Source organism: Gastrolobium bilobum, unplaced genomic scaffold (genome assembly GCF_033153095.1).
Source record: "Gastrolobium bilobum isolate Gb01-03AN ecotype WA unplaced genomic scaffold, APGP_CSIRO_Gbil_v1 utg2408, whole genome shotgun sequence".
Lineage (NCBI taxonomy): Eukaryota > Viridiplantae > Streptophyta > Magnoliopsida > Fabales > Fabaceae > Gastrolobium > Gastrolobium bilobum.
Window position 1 is genome coordinate 433,326 of NW_026899693.1, and position 19,903 is coordinate 453,228.

General features: G+C 32.7%; 2 protein-coding genes across 3 annotated transcripts; one reads left to right on the forward strand and one right to left on the reverse strand.

Moving 5' to 3' along the window:
* The first annotated feature begins 361 nt into the window (after window positions 1–361).
* LOC133292609 (GCN5-related N-acetyltransferase 4, chloroplastic) lies at window positions 362–2,623 on the forward strand. The gene is made up of 3 exons (XM_061491033.1): window positions 362–633; window positions 1,071–1,467; window positions 2,128–2,623. Exons 1-3 carry the CDS (start codon window positions 477–479, stop codon window positions 2,423–2,425), a joined length of 852 nt encoding a protein of 283 aa, XP_061347017.1. The 5' UTR covers window positions 362–476; the 3' UTR covers window positions 2,426–2,623.
* Window positions 2,624–2,721: 98 nt separating this feature from the next.
* Window positions 2,722–12,308, reverse strand: LOC133292608 (uncharacterized). Of its 2 annotated transcripts, XM_061491031.1 has the most exons (18): window positions 12,177–12,243; window positions 11,565–11,783; window positions 11,216–11,282; window positions 10,121–10,304; window positions 9,592–9,644; window positions 8,052–8,140; window positions 6,877–7,113; window positions 6,586–6,650; window positions 5,546–5,606; window positions 5,350–5,467; window positions 5,190–5,271; window positions 5,018–5,090; window positions 4,807–4,868; window positions 4,381–4,476; window positions 3,817–3,971; window positions 3,644–3,740; window positions 3,339–3,416; window positions 2,722–3,248 (listed from the first exon to the last, which is right to left on the reverse strand). In XM_061491031.1, exons 1-18 carry the CDS (start codon window positions 12,181–12,183, stop codon window positions 3,138–3,140), a joined length of 1,854 nt encoding a protein of 617 aa, XP_061347015.1. In that variant the 5' UTR covers window positions 12,184–12,243; the 3' UTR covers window positions 2,722–3,137. The 2 variants fall into 2 exon arrangements, with proteins under 2 accessions (XP_061347015.1, XP_061347016.1); XM_061491032.1 differs by lacking the exon at window positions 11,565–11,783 and having other exon boundaries at window positions 2,730–3,248; window positions 12,177–12,308.
* Window positions 12,309–19,903: the final 7,595 nt, after the last annotated feature.

A 19,903-nucleotide genomic window follows, 5' to 3' on the forward strand; every position in this document is an offset into this window, starting at 1 on the left:
GCTAGGATGATTAATTTTGGATGTAAATATAGTAGTGTCATTTCACGTAAAAGTTCTTGTTTCTTTACTATATAAACCAAGCACACAAATAACTTTTTTATGATAAATTATACCTCTTGAAATAATCTTTATTAAAAATGTTCAAGTAACATAAATCATGCTTCTGAACAAAATTAAATTGAAACAAAAATTTTGTACCCAGAACAAATAAAAAAAAAATTCCTAGTAACAGACAGGAATAGGAAAAAATCTATATAGGCATGGATGGAGATTCAATGCATTTAGATTTAAGTCTGGTCTCTTTGGCTGTCGGTGTCAGATGACCCCACAAATTTGGAAATGATTGTAACTTAATCAAACTTGTAAACAAAATCAATTTGTAAGCTTAGTTAATCAAAGTTCTTGCACTTCTCATGTCATGAAGAATCTTAGGATTCTTTTGAGTGAGTAGAGAGACCAAGACAACCCTCCACGAAATGCGGTCAATTCCTCTGGGAACCTCTGTATCTCCAACTCCTATAAACACCTCAAAAATCTCACCTTTTAATATTAATTTTAAGAAGTCAACCACTTTCCCATATTGGGTTTCACCTCCCTCTCATGAATTCTCTTTCCTTTCTCTCTCCCAATCAGGTACCTTTTTTTTTCTTTTTTTGTTGCATATTTGGTTGGCTGTTCTTTTTAGGTTCAAAACTTAGTTACACTGATGATGGGTTATGCATATTTTAACTTTTTTCTTCTTTTTCTGTTAGTTATTTTCTCTTCAAGGAATTCAGTAAAATGGGTTGTTGAATTTGTTTTATTTGCACATCTGTGTCAAACCCTTTAGTTGTTATTAGATGAATTGGATTAATGGCTGGCCACTTGAAGTTTATCCAAGTCTTGGAAATCCGATGATGTCTGAGAAATTTGAACTCCGTGGTCAACTTGTCCTACTAGGAAGATTAGCAAGAGAAAAATGTTGGGAAAATGGATAGATGCATGGAGGCATGATTGTAAAAAAATAAAAAAATAATGGACTTTTGAGTTAACTTTGCTAGGAACTAAAGCTGTGTGGTGTTTGGATGTAGGATTATGCAGAGCCAGTCAAGTTGTTGATTTGTTCCCAACTGTGTCTCCTGAAATTATTGTGAGAGAGGCAAGGATAGAGGACTGTTGGGAAGTGGCAGAGACTCATTGCAGTTCCTTCTTCCCTGAATATTCCTTCCCATTAGATTTTGTGCTGAGGATGGACAGATTGGTGGCTATGTTAGCTGGATTCTCTGTACCAAATGGTTGCAAAAGAACCTGTTTGGTTGCTGTTATTGGCAGCACACTTTGTGAAACTTTCTTATTTGGAAGTGAAGATTTCAAGATTGGTGGTTTTGATGGGAAATTCAGCCTCAACAAGGGATATGTGGCTGGTATATTAACAGTTGATACCGTTGCAGATTTTCTACCTAGAAAGGGGCCATTGCGACAGAGAAGGTGAGTTAAAGCTTGCTTCTGGAACTTGGATTAGTGACGACTTATGTGTCTTTAGGTTTATGACATTAATTTTATCTATATTGACTGTTACACCAAACAAAATAATTGTAATCTGGAAAATGTTTTCTGCACCAAGTTGATGAAAATGATTTCTGAAAAGTTTTTTCTACTCCAAACACCAAAAAAAAAAAAATACTGGATATTTTCATAAAGACTTGTTCTGTTAAATAATACACCTAGCATGTCCAGTTAAGTCTCAAACTAATTAATAACCATATGACATCCCCATATGACATAAAACTTGTCTGTCATTTGTATTATGTTGTAAAAATAACTTATTACAATGTTCTTTCAATTCACATCCACAGTTTATTCTTGGTTAATTTTTAGCCTTTCACTTGTTTAAAATTGAAGCTCGGGTCCTTTCAGATTGATCACCTTGGTAAGAGTCACTTGCCTTTAAACTAGATGTGCCAAAAATCTTATTTGATGCCTTACATTGAACCCTCCGTTACCCTTCAAAGAGGTTAAGTTCTGACTTTTCTAATTATGTAGAAGGGTGTTATTATAATATTCTTGGTTTACATTTCATTTTACTGATGAATCCTTGCTGATGGCTATAAATTTATTTATTTTTTTTTTGAAAAAATGTTATTGTAGGACTGGAATTGCATACATATCAAATGTGGCTGTCCGGGAAAAATATAGGCGGAAGGGAATAGCTAAACAATTGGTAGCTAAGGCAGAATCACAGGCCAGAAGTTGGGGCTGTCGTGCTATTGCATTGCACTGTGATTTCAGAAATCCCGTGGCAACAAAATTATATCAAAGCCAAGGTTTCAAATGTATCAAGGTTCCAGAAGGAGCTACTTGGCCTCAACCAAAGACCTCACCGGATATTAAGTTTAACTTTATGATGAAGCTTCTCAACAACTCAGCAGCTTCTAAATCTAATTAGGAGGAAATATTTACGTTGTAAAACATAAATGGATTTCAAGAAAAAGAAATGTACCAGGAGGGGACCGTTTGTTACTAAAATGTGTATATAAGTAAACCAAGGAATTGGATGAAAAATCACTTGAGAACCTTTTGTATAGTTACTGGCATTCTTTTGTATCTCAGTGCAAACAGATAAACAGCTATGAACAGAAATGGAGTAAGAATAGCCGAGCAATTTTCAACTCCTTATCGAATTAAAAATTTGTATGGTACACATCTTATTCATTAATTTTCTATTCAGCACACAAATTGTCATTCCATTTTTTCTTTTTAAATTTCTATATTTTCTCATTTTTCTTGTAAAGATAGATAGAAAGGCCACATGCACACATCCTGCCAGTGAGCCTATGAGTCCAAAGGCATTATCAGAAGACAGTCAATAATACTCAATGCAAAGCACAACAAAATTACACCACAGATACTGATGACATAGCTCTCAAATGGGATGTCACTAAAATTCTATAGTAGAGATCTCTAATATTTCTAATCATGGACAACTGACCATACTCTTGACACCTCATATGGTGGTAATTCTGGTTCACTAGGACTGTGTGCTTTGATTCACCCCTACTTGCTGCTGAAGTGGGTAAAGAGAACCCTCCTTTTATAATGCAAAAATAGAAGCAAAAGCATTTCCAGCATCCAACTAAATTCTCGTATGAAGCATCAAATTATGATGCTCCCACAAATTTGTTCAAGGCTGATGTGTCTAAACCTGCAAACTCCTTTACAGCTGCAAGCACAGCAAGTCCAAGCTTCACAGCATCGTCATTACTTGGTGCCTGCAGTAACGAGTATTTTCATTTTGAATTAGTTGCAATGTTTTAATATTGCATACAGAAAATCCAACACGAGCTGTGAGGACCTTTTACCTCAATGTTAAGGGGAAGAACAGGATCATGAAGTGATAGTCTAAGAAGGAACCATCCACCATAGCCAGAAACTCGGACCTGATTGAATATTTAGATCAGTCAAGCTATAAATTATATTGGAAACAAAAGAACAGTAAACCAATCTTTGCAGGTCAGAAATTTGCACACTGGTCTCGTATTGTATGCTATTTCCAATTCAGGAAATGTGTTAGTCATAATTGTTTCAATAGTTTCTCACTGAAAAATTTATGGTCAATGCTAATTAAACAGGCTTAAAATCTAGGAATGAGCAGGGCCATGCATACCCCTTCAAAGTTTACAGGAGCCTTTTTCAGGCTTGGATCAGAGCCAATTGAGTTCTCCAATTGCTTCAGCACAGCTTCTCCATATTCCCGAAAAGATCTGAAAGCTCTGGCATGTCAGTGAATTCATAACATAAACATATGGATGCATGCAAACAGTTTATATACTGACGTACCCTCCTTTAAGATCTGGATGGTTTTGGTTTATCTTTAATCTTAATTCTACAGCAAAAGCTGGTTCCTGGAGTCCTTCAATTAGATTAGTCAAAACCTTGCTTCCACCCCCCATTCCTAAAGCTCTTGCAGAAGCAAGTTTATTTAAGATCTTCACCTGCAAAATACATGGTCACATATTAAAACTAATCTTGTGACCTTGCTTAGCTTATGCTTTTAGTTTAAGCAGTTTTTAACATAACACCAGAACCTCTGACTCAACGATTTATTCTTTGAATCTACAGCCTGGTTCTATATTCACATTCTAATACAAGGTAGTGTCAGGTTAAGGACAGTTTGGTGCAAAGTAGAGGTGCATATATGCTTTGTCCATGTTCGAAACTTGCTGAGCTTTAAGATCATATTAGTGTAAAATATCATTCGGCACTCTTTCTTAACAGCTTAAGTGGTCATTTAAACAGTCCCTGAATAAGTATATTAATGTCATAAGAAAAGAAATGATTATCAGAGAATGATTAATTTGGCGATTATTTGTTTTACCCTATATGACTACAGGAAAAGCCTACCATTAGGTATGCACCATCGTCAAGCCAATGATTCTCCTTAAGAGCTCCATGTCCACTGGTTTCAATTGCTAAATGTGACTCCTCGCCAACAGAGTTCTGTCAGCAATATTGCTTCCATAGGTCAAATATTTAACATATTGTGAAAACAGGAAATTTAAAAGTTACAAAATTATCAAAAGAAACAAAATGAAATATACATGACAGAAGCCAAGTATTTTATTATGCATAACTTCTGTCAAACTGCTGCTGTTTTGCAATTCATCCACTGATCAACGAGTGGTGAGAGTTTGATGGGACAAGTCCTACTAATAGGACTCATTTAGAATTTGAAATCATGGTACAGTCAATCATTCAGATGAAAGGCTTTCATTGGTTAACTAACAAAAATGTAAAAATTATTTAATTATAGGCAAGTATTCATCATACCAAACGAATAGCTTCATCGATGACATTTTTGTAGCCTCTTTTGAACCGATGGTGTTTGCCACCTGAGAAAATATAGCATTAGCAAGTTATTAACACTATATTTCTGAACTCAAAGTAATTTTCACTTCAAATTGAATTCTTATAACCTATCATTATCTCTTTAAGGGAGAAGTATAGACCAAAGATCATGCCAGTTTAGATTCCTCCATACCAAGTTTCTTCTCAATAAAAGTGGTAAGGCCATCAGAAGTCACACTGTCAGTGACAATAGTTGTTCCAGGATGCTAGGGAAAATGAGAGAAAGAAAAGATTTAAGAGGCATTATACAGAGAAGTGTAATGTTAAAAAACTAGGTCTAAGATAGCTAAAAATAAGAGCCTTACTTCTTCAAGAACAATAGCTGCCATTAAGGCAATCAAACGATTCCGGTTGAATTCACGGCCAGTGGAATCCACAGCAGCAGATCTAGATGAAAGTGATTGATTTTTTAAAAATTAAAACAGTAGGCATGTCAGTGAAACGGATTAGTAAGAAGATCCTTACCTGTCCACATCAGTATCAAAGATAATTCCAAGATCAGCTTTGTTATCAAGGACTGCCTGGGTTATAGCTTTCATTGCTGTCTTGTCCTCAGGATTGGGGATATGATTTGGAAACAAACCTGAATACAGAAGCCATTGTTATTCAAAGTCCAAGTACCACACCCAGCTGAAATCATTCCTCAAAATAAAGTTATTACCATCTGGCTCCAAAAATTGACTACCAGAAGTTATTGCCCCCAGAGGTTCCAGAACCTTCTCCTGATTATTGACCAAAAAAAAAAAATCCAATATCAAGCTTGATGCAAGAGCCAAAAACCTTAACCAGAAAACATGTTCTAAAATTCTGTATGATTCCAAATTACAGACAAAAATTTTATGTCTGACTGAAGGAAACTTGATGCAGCATGGGAAAGGGAGCCAGATAGCTGTTTAAATTGGATCTTAGTTAATATTCTCAAGTGCAGTACCTTATTCAATTTGACTAGTAGAACATAATTACTTTGGTCTAGAGTTGAATAACTTTTGCAATTAATTCATTAGTTTATGACTGATTGGTCTTTCCCAGTACACACAAACGTGAAAGTTTAGAAAAATTCCAGAGCAAAAGCTCTATTCTTAAAACATTTCAGAAGATATATTATTTAAATTCATAATATAAAAATCCACCATAAAATATTTGTTCAGCTGGTTTCACTTCTAAGATTCCTTGCCAAAATCATGAACCCTAGTTCCAGATCTCGATAGTAGAAAATATCGAAGTTCATAAAACATTCCCAATAGATATATTCCACTATAGGTTCTCCGTTCTAGATCAGTTTCAAATAGTGTGCATTTTAGTTTTATAATTTGGTCTATTGAAGGTTTGTAAATCATATACTTGTAACTTATGTTTTACAGAAAGATCAAACACATACATAATTAAATTAACTAGAACTGTCTTAATATAGGGCAACACTGTTCAACTCTAAGTACAGATACTGCACTTCACATGGTGTTGCGATATAATAAAAACACATGAATCTATATCTAAAAGTCAATTTTTACGTAATTATTAAGTTGAAGAAAAGAGTTGCTAACACTTGAGATTTTTCATTTCTTACCAAACAAAAATCAATTAAGATTTTGTTCCTCTGGTATACTGATACATAATCTTTTTGATAGATAGGTCAAGTGAAAATGCCTTGTACTAAAAATTTATTTAAGAAAAAAAGTTAAGGAGATTATAATGGCCACTTACTGCAAAAAATCCTCCTGCTCCGTTGCCTGCATCAACAACTATATGGAAACCCTCTAATGGCTTCTCTGTGGACAGTCAATGCAATACAAAAATTAGCAAACAAGATCAAAACATTCAGAAAATCAAAGACAAAAGGAAGAACTATATATTCTACAAGAAAAAATGAATCATAAAGACATCACGTCTTTCAATTACAATTCCCTTGTTTGTTCCCCTTCATTTAAAGAACAGCTCATTAATTATATCTCCAAATATATTGATTATCATAACAACACTTCAGCGAAGTCATACCTATGTTTCCAGCTGCTACGCGAACTGCCTTTACTAGATCAGATGTATACACAGTCATGTAATCAACTCTCTTAATAGATAATGAAGCCTTTCTCTCTGAATTCATTAAACTTTCTTCTGTAAATTGATTGTATATGTCTGCAGCTCGCTCTAAGATATCTTTGATGTCAGCCTTCCCAAGCCCACCATCATTGGTGAAAAACTTGAATCCATTCCGGTTGAAAGGCAGATGACTCGCTACTCACCAGAATGAGACAATTAAAATTTAATAGATGAATTAGTATCCACATTTATTTATCCATCAAATTAATTTTATAATTATCAGAATCAAATTGAAATTCACTTAAAATTTTCATTCACAACCGATGGACATCAACAAACAAGAAATAATAAACAATACATGAACAATGTACAGCTAAAAGAGAGAACCACTCAACCTAACAACTTAAGATTTTGGTATAGAAAGTTCCTTGACATACTATGTCAGCTTTCATGTGCAAATTGGTTGTGTTTGATCCCTGCTAGCCACATTCTCCATGATTCACTACAGTTTTAATCAGGAGGCTGTGCTATGTGATGAGACCAATTTTTATACACTAAATTGCCTTATACTTAACCTCTTTGAGACTCTTTTATGCTTAACTGATTGATGCTAATTTAGGGAAATTGAGCTCAATTGGAACATGTTGAAATTTTTTGTTTAACTAAGCAAAATTCAAAATTTCTCAAACAATATATGTATTTTTAGCATAACTTTGCGTTGGGAAGTTGTAAATTTGTCAAATTTCCAAAAAGACCAAGACGACATCAATAGGATATTCACAAGTTATGCTCAAATTACACAGAAAGTTTGAGAAATTTTGAATTTTGTTAAGTTAAAAATAAATTCCAACATGGCCCAATTCAGCTCAACTTTCCCAAATTGTGATTAATATCACTTAATTCAGCATAAAGAGACTCGAGGAGGTTAAATATGAAGCAATTTAGTGTATAGAAATTGATCTCATCATTATGGCCATGGTCTACTACAAATCAATCTAAGAGAGCTTTTGCATAAAACAGCATGTTAAACAAAAAAGCTATAGCTTCTAGGATGAAATTAAGACAAGATTTTCAACAACTACGACGTTTTAAAGGTTAGAATAATGTCATTTAGCTACAACTTCATAATGTACCTGTTATCATAATAGCCCCATCAACAGGACACAAAAATGCTTCATCTTTCGTGAGTGTGCTATTGAACATGGCTGGTGTTGATGCTAATCTATAAAGATAACAATAGTATTTATTCATCAGGCCATCAAAATAGTCAGGATAGTAAGTATCCACAGTAATGTCAAATGAATGTCACATTTACTAAAACAGAAACACAAGGAAGTAGTATCATATTTGACCCACTGAATTAATCAAATGGCTATCAACAAAAGATCCAATCAAGAGACAGCTAAACTTCAGCATTACCAATAATCATATAGTATGAAAATAACAGTAACCGTTTAATAGTCTTAGATTATAAACTCAAGAGTTTTCCATATGGAGGTGATTAGACATGAGCTATAACCAAATAGTTAAGTGAAAAACAGGCTCAACAATAATCTAGAAGCAAATTCAAAATGACCCAATATTTGTCCAATTACCCGGCACATATTTGTCTAAAATTGTTGTAATCAAGCAAGTATACTTCCAATCAAAAACTCTTTCCACATATATCAACAAATATTTCCAGAGAGATACAGAGTTACAGACCATTTGCTCACAAAAATAATCATCAAATAAATTTTATTTTCCGTGTATGACATCTATAAAACTAATACGAAGAGTAGAAATGCCAACCCCAAACCAATGCAGATTTTCTATTTTGATTTAGATTTCCATTTTCCCACTTCTCCTAATATAGTAGACCGTTTCAAGTTTTTTTCTTTAGTTGTAGACTCAAATCTCCTATCCCCAGGTGAAAAACTTTCCAACTGAGAAACAAATAACACCTCACCAATTTAAAAACAAATTACACTCCAGTACAAACCCAATGTAATATCTAGCATGTACCTTACCAATTTTAGTTTTTCTCGACAATTAAAGTAAACCCATCACCACTACCATCCTCAAAATCTAATTCTAATTCTAATATACTAAGTTGGAATGGAACGTATCATGTTAAATTTCACATGACCTTGTCATGTGAAAATTTTTGTATCTTTCACTTTATAAATATTCACAAATTTTAATAAGACCCTGCCTATTCAATGCTTATAAAGATAAAGAGAGTAAAAGAAACAAAATTTTCACATGACTTTCAAAATTTTAACATGAGAGGATCCATTCCCTATGCTAAGTGCTCATTGTTCACCTTCTTCAATAATTTCTCCCTTGTTCACAAGATTCAACTTCAAAAAAAATAATAATAATAAATACATAAATAAATAATTACATTAAATACTACATTTTAATAAAACTATAACACTAGAACAAAATTTATTTAAACCATACACGGATGATGCCAAAGTTTCCACCTTCAAACCAAAACTTTATGCTATATTTGATGAGATTAATAACCCATGGTAGAATACATAGATCTTAAAAATCAGAGTCAAATTAAAGGCATCTGTTTGGCCAGGTGACTGTTGTAATTAGGGTTCAAAACCAATGACTTTACAAGTCCTCGTGCAAATCAAAAACATATAAATAATTGATGCTAAAATCATAAATATCACCCACCCATATTGGATAACTTCTAGTCCAGCACTAGCAAGACCTCGAGAAATCGCATTCTGAAATTTGATAAGTTGATAACCAAGTAGTCAGCTATAGACAAAGGATCAAATAGCAAGCTATTTAAATACATGCATGCTCTCAAACTAGGAAAGTTTTATAGAAAGATCCTTTTATGAATACTTTCCATTCACTTCAAATTACAAAATCTTTGAAAAATAAAATTAAGTTTCTGTTATGCAAAGTCTCCAAAGAAGGAAATAAAAGTTAGAATGAAGTGTCCAACCTCTTTCAAGTTTCAATCCAAAAGATTGACTTCTAGTAATATAAAGCAACAGATTTTCAAATTCATATTGTTCATTCCAACTTTCATGCTATCAAAAAGTATGCATTTCATTAAGGCAATGGACTTCTATTAAATTGTATTTAGTTTCAAAACCATTATAAAATTTACACACAGTAAACAAAGCCTTTTTATATATTAAAGGTAGACTGTAAAAAAACTTAACCAAATGATATAAGGAATGATATAGACCTGCAATAATTTGGCTGATATTCGGGAATCATGGCCAATAGAAACTCTCAAATTCTGAGAAGCATCTGCTTTCTTTTTCTCCCCTAACCATGCAGCAAAAGCAGCTCCTATTGCTTCAGCAACAGGTTCAGCGAGGTTCAATGGCTCTCCCTCAACACCATCAACAGCCACACCGCGTATGTCACTGTTTAAATCAATATCATTTATAAGTTATACCCAAGTTTAGCATGCAGGAAGTAAGAACCAATACATGCTGACCATCTAAATAAAAAGGAACAAAGGATGGGCTTATGCAGCTGAACGCTTTCCTAAAATTACTCTCTACTATATACAGTCATTATTGCAGTGAAAGCAAAAAGATTATGGGCTTGATTGAAATCAGTTTTCAAAAACAGTTTTTTGATTTTCAGAACAAAAAAAACCCGTTTGGTAAGGCCTGTTTTGTAAAACAAAAATAAAAAGCTGTAACTGTTTTTTTTGTTTTTAGAATCAAATTTAGAGAACATGTCTGGGTTGTTTTTGTTTTCTGTTTTGGTTTTTAACTTTCAAAACAAAAATCCATAACACAATCAAACAGGCCCTATAACGCCATTATCAATGAATTGTCCATGAAATGGTTAATCTTTTAATTTTGTGTTTAGTGGTAAAGAAAGTACATTCTTCAGAATAAAGTAGAATACGATTTGTTTTATTTTATCAACTCTTTTGTCTAAATGCTATCATGCACCATATAGATTGGGTACAGTGATTAACAAGGTATTGGGAAGGAAAGAAGCAAAGAGGTTTATACTTTATGCCATGTCCAGCTTGTTTCCACTTTTACCAATGAGAACTTTTACGGAGTATATTTGTTTCCTTTTTCACTCAGTCTTTCTCTTTCTCTACATATATAACAGAGACACACCATCCTTTGAGCAAAATAAGTTATGGAAAACCACAAGGCACGAGCAAATTTCTATTAAGATGAAGATTGTCAATCATGGTAAAATAAGATAAAGAAAAGCGGAAAACAAACAAGAAAAAATATGCCACTGGAGGATTAGAATAGTTAGCAATGTAAACTTATTAGCCTGCTAGTAGTCAAGTGGTTCTGACCTGCCATTTTGAAGCCTTAGAAAATCAACCTTGTCTAGATATGGTACTGCAGTAGCAGATGCAGAAGCTGCAACAAAGGTCCAAACGGAAGACAAAAACATCCATTAGGAAATGAAGTAGTTAAAAGCTGCAAAAAGGTAAAGAATAAAACCAATTCTGTTTGAATACATATGAAATGAATGCCTATATACAACTACTGATATATTAGTACATGTTGTTCGTGTAAAAAGCTTGGGAAGGAAGGGTGGAAGAGAGCAATATTTTGAATGTGTTTAAAATACATGATTTTTTTATTATTTTATTTTTCACTTCATAATATCAACCTGTATAATGGGAGTCAAGAACAGACCATTGCAGTGAATATTTCTCTGGATAATAAAATCATTCAGGGGTTTTGATAAAGTGCGCAATTGCATGCCATTCCATGCCAACTTCCCTAGTGGAGAGGGAAGCAAGTTGCGCATATAAGGGTCAAAATAGTCCCTTCGACTCTGTGAACCGAACTTTCTATTCTGTTGGTAGCACTGTTGTGACACAAAAACATTTTGGACAATCTTCCCTGATGTTGCTGCATATAAACATTTACACCTTTATCAGATTCCACATTTCCAGCTTCATAAAATCTCTTTCTTTCTCTCATTTTCCTATCTAACAATTTTTCCATCAATGCTATCTTTCTCTCATTTCATGAAACTTCTAGCAGCAGTAGCACCCCCCAACACTTCCAATTTCAACAATTTTTCAATCAAAATGGCTTTTATCATTCCTTTAACAATGATTAGTCTTTTAAACCCTTCTTAAATGATAAGATTTATTTTTTAAGAAAAATATGTTATACGGGAACGAAAAATGGGGAAAAAAGAAAACATAATTTTAACAATCATAGCATGTGATTGAAGGCACAAATAGAATAGAGATGGCAAAGTTAAGAAGGGAAGAAAGAAAGGAAATGGAAATTGACCTGCCATGTGATCCAAGTTGCAGAGTGAGTTGACGGAGAAGTTGAGATGGAAAGTGGAACAACTAGAGTGAGTTGGTGTGGTGTGGTTGTGTTGTGCCTAACTATGTTTTGTTTTTACTTTTTTCTACAACCTTCCTTCCACCAACTCAACCATGCTACAACTCTTGCACGTGTTACACTTACACCCACGTGATTGTCACAACCTTATTTTTGTCGGATAATGTAACACTTCGTGTTATTAACAGGATGATTATGCATCGAATTTATTGAATTTTTAATAGTATGCGCTCAAGCCAATGAAATTACGATCCACCTTCTCCTCAACATTTACCCTAATCTTGAAATACGAAAAGTTTCCTTCTTGAAATACCCTAATGTTGTAGTTTGTCCTTTAACATGACACAAAAAGATTTCTTACACACATACTATATTGTGGGGCCCGTACTTTTTAAAACAAAAAAAAAAAAAATTAAAGCACGCAAAACGAATCTCTATAACATTACACCTCATTATTTCTACGACATAACTCTTATAAAACCCTTCTAAGTATGCCAGACATTTGGTTGATTCTTTATTCTTATTTGTGTTCTTCATTTTTATTTGGAAAAAGTGTGTATCATTTTATTTTAAAGGATATAAAGTTATGTCATTTTAAGATAGAGAGAAAGAGATAGATAAAGGAGAAAAAAGAGTTAACAAAAAATATAAAAGTGTAGGTCTCATCTCTTTATAAGAGTGAAATGACACAAGTTATGCCATTTAAAAGAATAAACACTTTTTCTTTTTCATTTTATTTTTGTTTAGGATTTCAACTTTCAGGTTATTTTTTATTCGTGAACTGAATTCGTATTTGTTTGACTTGAAATGGTAGACCTGCATGGGACTTTTGTATTGATGCATTAGACTGCACTTATCTCTATTTGTCTTTTGTTTGCAGTTGAGAATTGAGAATATCCAAGAACATTCGAAGGCCAGTTTGTACAATATAGGACAAAGCTGGTGGCTTCTCATATTAGGGATAGACCAACTTGGACTTGTTCCGTCATTTGCATGGATTATGTCTAAGGTTATCTTCTCGTCTGTTTTTATAATTTAATCATATTTTCCATAATAAATTAACATAAGTAATTTAAATAGTGATTGAGATAAAATATGATAGATCCATCCGAAGCTCAAATACATATAACAAAGGCCCAGAGTGGGGCGCGATGGCTTATATCGCGCATAATATGGCGCGAGGCCACCATCGCACATGTAACCTCCTTTTTACATAACTTCAGAGATAGGGAAGCAAGCTCAAGAACTAATAAAGGTCCACCGCGCCTTTGAACAAGTAAACAGAAGACAGATCCAGCTTGCCACCACTTTATCAAGGTAGACTGACATCAAGAGATAAGGCTATTAAGGCATTATCAGAACCTGCAGCCCTTGAACAGCCAATCAGAGGTCATACCGTCTTTCTAAGGTAACATCAGAACCACTATATAAACAGAGGGTACATGCCCAGGTATTATCATATAATTCATTAAAAATACACATAAATCTGACATTGATACTGACTTGAGCGTCGGAGTGTCATTGCAGATATCCCCAGTCAAGCTCACCGCGCCGAAGGAGAACCAAAGTCTTATCATCATCAACATCAACATTCACCAGTCCATAATATAAATTACCTAAAATCTTTCTCACTTCAACCGTGTGTGATTTGACTCAATACACTTTGGCTATTCCATATTGTATTTGGTATGATCAAATAGATATTTCCTTTTTTATATTGTTTGCTTCCTTTGTCCAACTTTTCTTTAAATATATCATAATTATGAGTTTAATAAAATATAATTACGAATATAATAAAACAAAGAAGAGAAAATGGTCATTTCAATTCTTGATCAATGATTTATTAATAAAAATAATGGATGAATAATATTTTAGCACACAACATGATCATATTAACATAAGACATAAGATGATGCTCTCTCAATGGTCCATTAATAAATAAACGGTTAGGAATTGAAATGGCCATGCGGATTAAATTTTATAAATTATATTCTTTGTTTGGTACATTTTGAAAATAGAATAGAATGGGACATAAGAATAAAAAAACTTGCATTTTAATTTCATTAAAAGAAATAAAATCAAGAAAAAATGAAACATAACTTTTTTTTTTGGCAGTTGAAACATAACCTTTTTATGCTGTTTTACCTTGCGTCAAACGCCACTTAAGTCTTATATTTTGCTTCCACTTGTTGAGGCCCATGGCCTGTGAACTCTTGGGCTGCTCCTGCTTTGGTAAAGAATACATATCGATGTCAAACAAAAGGCCAGCCCAGATGGCAATCATGGACTTTTTTAGGTAAACAACAATCTTGGACTTAAGATAATGCACCCTGACCAATTTGACTTTTTGGGCTCCGTTTACATATGAAGCCCATTAATGAGCTAAGGAAAAATCACCTGCCCAAAAAAACAAAAAACAAAAACGAGTAGGGATGTCAAAACAGGTTATGACAAGCGGGTCGACTCGCGACACGATACGAAAATTCATGTTGAAAAAAATGACCTGCAAAAATTTGTGTCGTGTCGTATAGTGTTAAATTCATGTCGACCCGTGTTTTTTTAATTATTTTTAAAATTTTGACACATTTTTTTAATTTTTTTGGTCAATTATTGTTTTGACTCATAGTTTGCATGTAGTTTGTGTCGTATCATGTTAACCTCCAAAAATTTTATGTTGTGTTTATTTTTCGTGTATTCGTATTTTATGGACCGACAATTCTAAAAACGAGTAATAACGGTAACATTTTAGGGATAGAGATAAATTTCACATCACTGTTGTCTATCTCTCATATTACCGTGACAAACAAAGACTTTAAAGCAAATATTTATCTTTTATTAGTGATAATTTACCGTTGGCTTAGCCCATAGTCCAATAAGTATTAAGGTCATAGACTTCTTTAAGGATATTTATTTTGTGTTAGATATGCATTGTTAATTTATTATTATATGATATCATTTATTTAAAAAAATCAATACTGATATTTTATTGCAAGTAAACTTTTTAAAGCATTCTAATAATTTTATCGGTCATTTATTGATAATGTAACTTATAGAAGATGAATTAAACTCTGGATCATACTTTGAACTTCTCAAGTCAGCGTAGAAAAAATTGCATCAAGCCAGTTTTGCAAGAATTGAAGTTCTTCATATGAGTTATATTCACAATTCTATCTCTGAATTAATTGCTTACAGACAGTCAACTCCACAGCCAGATGACAACCTAGAGCAAATTCACATCCATGTTTGAAACTGTTACTTTTGACTTTTATTTTTGGGGTGCCTACTTATGACTTAACCAATATGAACAGCTTGTTCATTTCGATGTTCCATGTCTATACTATTTTATTTTATTTTATTTTTTTTATCAATTAAAAATGAATACTTGATCGAGCAGATATAGAACCAGTTGAAATTGACAATTGACAATTGACAATCACCAATCCCAATGTGGGAAATCTGATATCTTTAGTTGACTTGTGAAGATGTCCTTGAAACCCCTCGGGATCCCAAAAATAATTAACATGGCAGGTTTAGCCAACTAATTCCAGCCCTTATAATAAATCAGCATTAACATTCACATGCAAACCTTATAACTTCATATTAAAGTATTAAACAAGTGTACATAATCTTTGTCCAACACAAAAACACAACTTGTGCCGTTGTTGGAGGAATGAAATAGCTGAATTGAGCTGTGTTTCTTGACCTTTGTATGTATATCACTTTTTGAGCTGTTTATATTATAATAATAACGTTTCACACACAAACACACACACATTTTTATATATAAATTAACATGACTGACTGGTCATAATAATCTGAACTTCGTGTTAGCAAAAAAGAAAAAGAAAAAAAGATATAACTGAGATCCCAAGGGATCATTTACTCTATTCCTGTAACTGCGGCATACTTGGGGATCGGAATGTGGATTACAAAGCTATTCGTCCCCGCGATTCCTTAGGCGCAAGAGTAGCTTTTAGTTGCGTTAGCATTTATTGTAGCGTCATGTGTATGCTGCTTCTTCTTCTTCTTTGCTTTGTTTCCATTTTTTAAGAACAACTTTCTTACATAACCATAAAATGTGTACGTGTTTGCAGGATAATTGGTCGAGCCATTGGTACATACCAATTGTATTCTTTACATTAACCATATTAAAAACTATTGCTTAATTTTATTTTATTTTATGAATTTATCATCTACATTTGTAACAATTGTGTTAGAGAAATATAAAATCATTAGAGATATATAAAATTATTAATGTAGTCTTATCTATTAGCTTAATCTTTTAAGTTGAATTGATTCTTTACAAATTGTATCATCTAAGTGCTTAAGTAAGTAAGTGAAGGCTCAATCAATGATTTTTTCTTCGCTTTGATATTATGTGAAAAAGTAACCATATCACCTAAAAGCTTATGGCAGTAAGTGAAGGATCAATCAATGATTTTTATATTAAATCTCTTGAACAGTTGTGTTAATCAATAGTGAAAGTGAATTTTCAAATATAAAAATATAATTTAAATGAATTTAAATTTCATTAACTAAAATATCCCAAGCCAACTTTAATATCCTTGTAATTGCTCTAATTTTTTTTTATTATAGTAAATGTTTAGATAAACTTGTGTGCATTTTGACTAATTTAACTCTCGAGATTTAAATATTTACAAAGATATTCCTTACAATATGATCACAATTAATTAGTATAGGTGAAATAATTCAAATATAAATAGATTATTAAATCCTTGATTTATATAACCAAGTTTGGTCTAATTCTTATGACATTTTTACAATACCAGGTAATTTATTCTTAATAAAAGTGTACATGTTATATGATTTTTATTAGCTACTAGCTAGACGAAAATATTTTAGGACGTCGCCTTATATTATTTACCAGTTAAGATGTTACTTTTAATTCAAATTGTCATGTATATTAATACATTATTGTTGATGGACGTAATTAATTAAGCCATGTGCAAAAATGAAACTTATAATTGATTGGTGGACATTCAATAGTAAGACCTGTCCTACCTTTGGAATTAGAAAACCTTCCCTCCATCTAAACTTTTTTGTCAAAAAACCATAGAAATAAAAAAATCACGTGCATATTTTCTTCATATATATATAGATGAAGCTTTGAGTTCACATTATCCTGAATAGATTGAATTTTATTATTAATGAAATTCACATATATACTTCGCTTTCACACTTAACGACTTCAACACATAAATATCTTCCTTGGCTTATAATCAGAAGCTAATCTTTCAACCATGCACAACCACTATTGTAGGAATTGGGTAATGGCATGTGTCATCCATGTTGAGAAGGGAATGAACTGTGTGGAGGGGAATCCAATTACAATAATGGTCATGGAAAGTACTTAACGTTGACAACAATGGAGGCAGTAGTTGTGTAGCCAATTCTGGCAATGTTGCTTTGTTGAAAAAGCTTGCATTTATTAGATCTGTGATTGCGAATCACTGAATCCCCTAGTGCATCACAAACAATAAAGTTAATGAAGTTGATTTTTTGATTAGTTAAATTAACTTTTTTTTATAGCACAAAAGAAGATAATTATAGATTTAAACTCCTTCAATGATGCTACTGAATAATGATATAAAATAAATTCACGCTTAGCATTAAAATTAAACTCTGATGCTTTTTTGTTTTGTTTCATTTACTAATGTTTTTAACATGCTACCTTGTGAACATACAAATCAACTGAGTAAAAATCATCACAAGAGACAACTAACTGTCTTTCTTTTTATTCATACCTAACATAATATTGATGTTGGCAATATTTGGTAGTTGTTATTATATAGCACCATCATTTTATTTTAATTTTTTTGGGGGGACAAGGATTTGTGGAGAATCTTCTCAAACTAGATACCTTCCTACTAGGGCACACGGTTGATTGTCCAATTGTGGGTGTAACGGCCAACGGAGTCTACAAGAAGTAGTAGTTGTTGCCCACTTGAAACCCTGCTATATAGTTGATAGCTAAATCCTTAAGAACTAAAGTGACTGAGTCTGATGATGTTGCCTGCATTGTTATTATCAACTTCAACTTAATAAGATATTCACTTATTCACCCAATCTCTGTATGCCCCATCTTATATTCAAAATTGATATCCTTTGTCTTAATGCTCCATTGTCCTAGAAAACTTCGTTTGCAGTGTATGTGTATCCCTCCGACCCTGAGATCACCAATACGTGGGCCATACCTCTTTGAAATTCGAAGAAGAAAAAAAGTTATTTGTTTTATTTGGGACAGCAGTTGCTGAATAGTTGACTGTCTCCTACGGCAACTATAAAAATGGATAGTAATAATTGGAAAATATTTTCGGTGTTACAAGAATACCAACAATTAGATAGTCCTTTTCTGGAAATGAAAAAAAATTCTTCCACTTTACTCATTTATATTTTTATTTAAATCCCAAATCTTTTAAAAAAATAACCCAGTGCTTAATGATCCTGAACTACTGAAAATTTTATAGTAATAGGTTATGAAGCACCGACACTTTAAAAACTCTGACGTGTTGTGTCCGACACTGTGACACTCTCCGACACTCCAACACGCGTTATAGAAATTCAAAAAAAGGTTCAAAAGTTGATTTACATTGAGTTTTTAGTTCTAACTATTAGATTCGTTGGATTACGATTATCATTTTATTGAATTTAATATAAATATTTGGGATATGTTATGTTTCTTTGTAAAATTTATGAATATTATAAGTTTAGAATTACTTTTTTGTTAAATTATTGAATATTAAATATAATATACACTACATAAATTAAAAATATTATTTAATATCAAAACGTGTCCTAACGTGTCGAAATCTAACATTTTTTAGAATTAACGTATCAGAGTGTCGTGTCACGTGTCGATATCTGTACTACATAGGAAATAGGTGACCATTTTTTGTTTTTGCATAGTGAAAGCTAGCCACTATTTACATTACTAGGGCCCTTTATTAAATAGGACGGATATTTTTATATCAGTATAAGAATTGTCATTAATTTATTTGTATCCATCAATTCATGTAATTATAAAATTAAAGCAGCTAAATATATCTTACACCTGTCTAAGATATTCTTCATCCCATTTAAATACATCTTGTTTCACTTGAACTTGTCAGACTACAATAATGACATTTATAATGTTATTGACTGTTGCAGCCCTCAGTTTTCGTAGTAGCACTACTTTGTTTAAGAACTCCCATCTTTTGACATAGTAAAAGAGTCGGCAAGGAGAGGAATAATTGATTTTCGGTTAAAGCTCACGTTAAGAAGTTAGAGAAACTTTAATATTGAATCAAGAAACAAAGACAATGTCTAGGATAATATTCCCTGATAGAAATTCATGAGTTACATTACATCATCCCATAATTGGATGAGGGATTCTCCCTCAATATCTTAAAGAAATCAACCAGGATAGAAAAATTCAGTCAAGTGCAAGTTAACGAAAATATTACCCCCTTAGTTCATTTCATCAAAGCGATTATTCAGATGTAGAACATAATAGTTATTATTTTATAAAATATTTTTCTGAACCAAATGAGGAATATTTTTGTTAACTTGCACATAAATAGAATTATTCCTAAGGAAATTCAGCAACTATACAACAAATGAAATACTAGTGCTACTAAAATCTGCAAGAATAGTTAGCCTCTTTGTTC

Excerpts from the sequence above, each read along its gene's own strand:
- LOC133292609 (XM_061491033.1), top strand. The coding sequence starts at position 477 with ATGCGGTCAATTCCTCTGGGAACCTCTGTATCTCCAACTCCTATAAAC. Across the intron at positions 634-1,070 it reads CCTTTCTCTCTCCCAATCAG|GATTATGCAGAGCCAGTCAA; the intron begins GTACCTTTTTTT and ends GTTTGGATGTAG. Across the intron at positions 1,468-2,127 it reads GGGCCATTGCGACAGAGAAG|GACTGGAATTGCATACATAT; the intron begins GTGAGTTAAAGC and ends ATGTTATTGTAG.
- LOC133292608 (XM_061491031.1), bottom strand. Across the intron at positions 5,091-5,189 it reads CAGCTATTGTTCTTGAAGAA|CATCCTGGAACAACTATTGT; the intron begins GTAAGGCTCTTA and ends CATTTTCCCTAG. Across the intron at positions 3,972-4,380 it reads ACGATGGTGCATACCTAATG|GTGAAGATCTTAAATAAACT; the intron begins GTAGGCTTTTCC and ends TGTATTTTGCAG.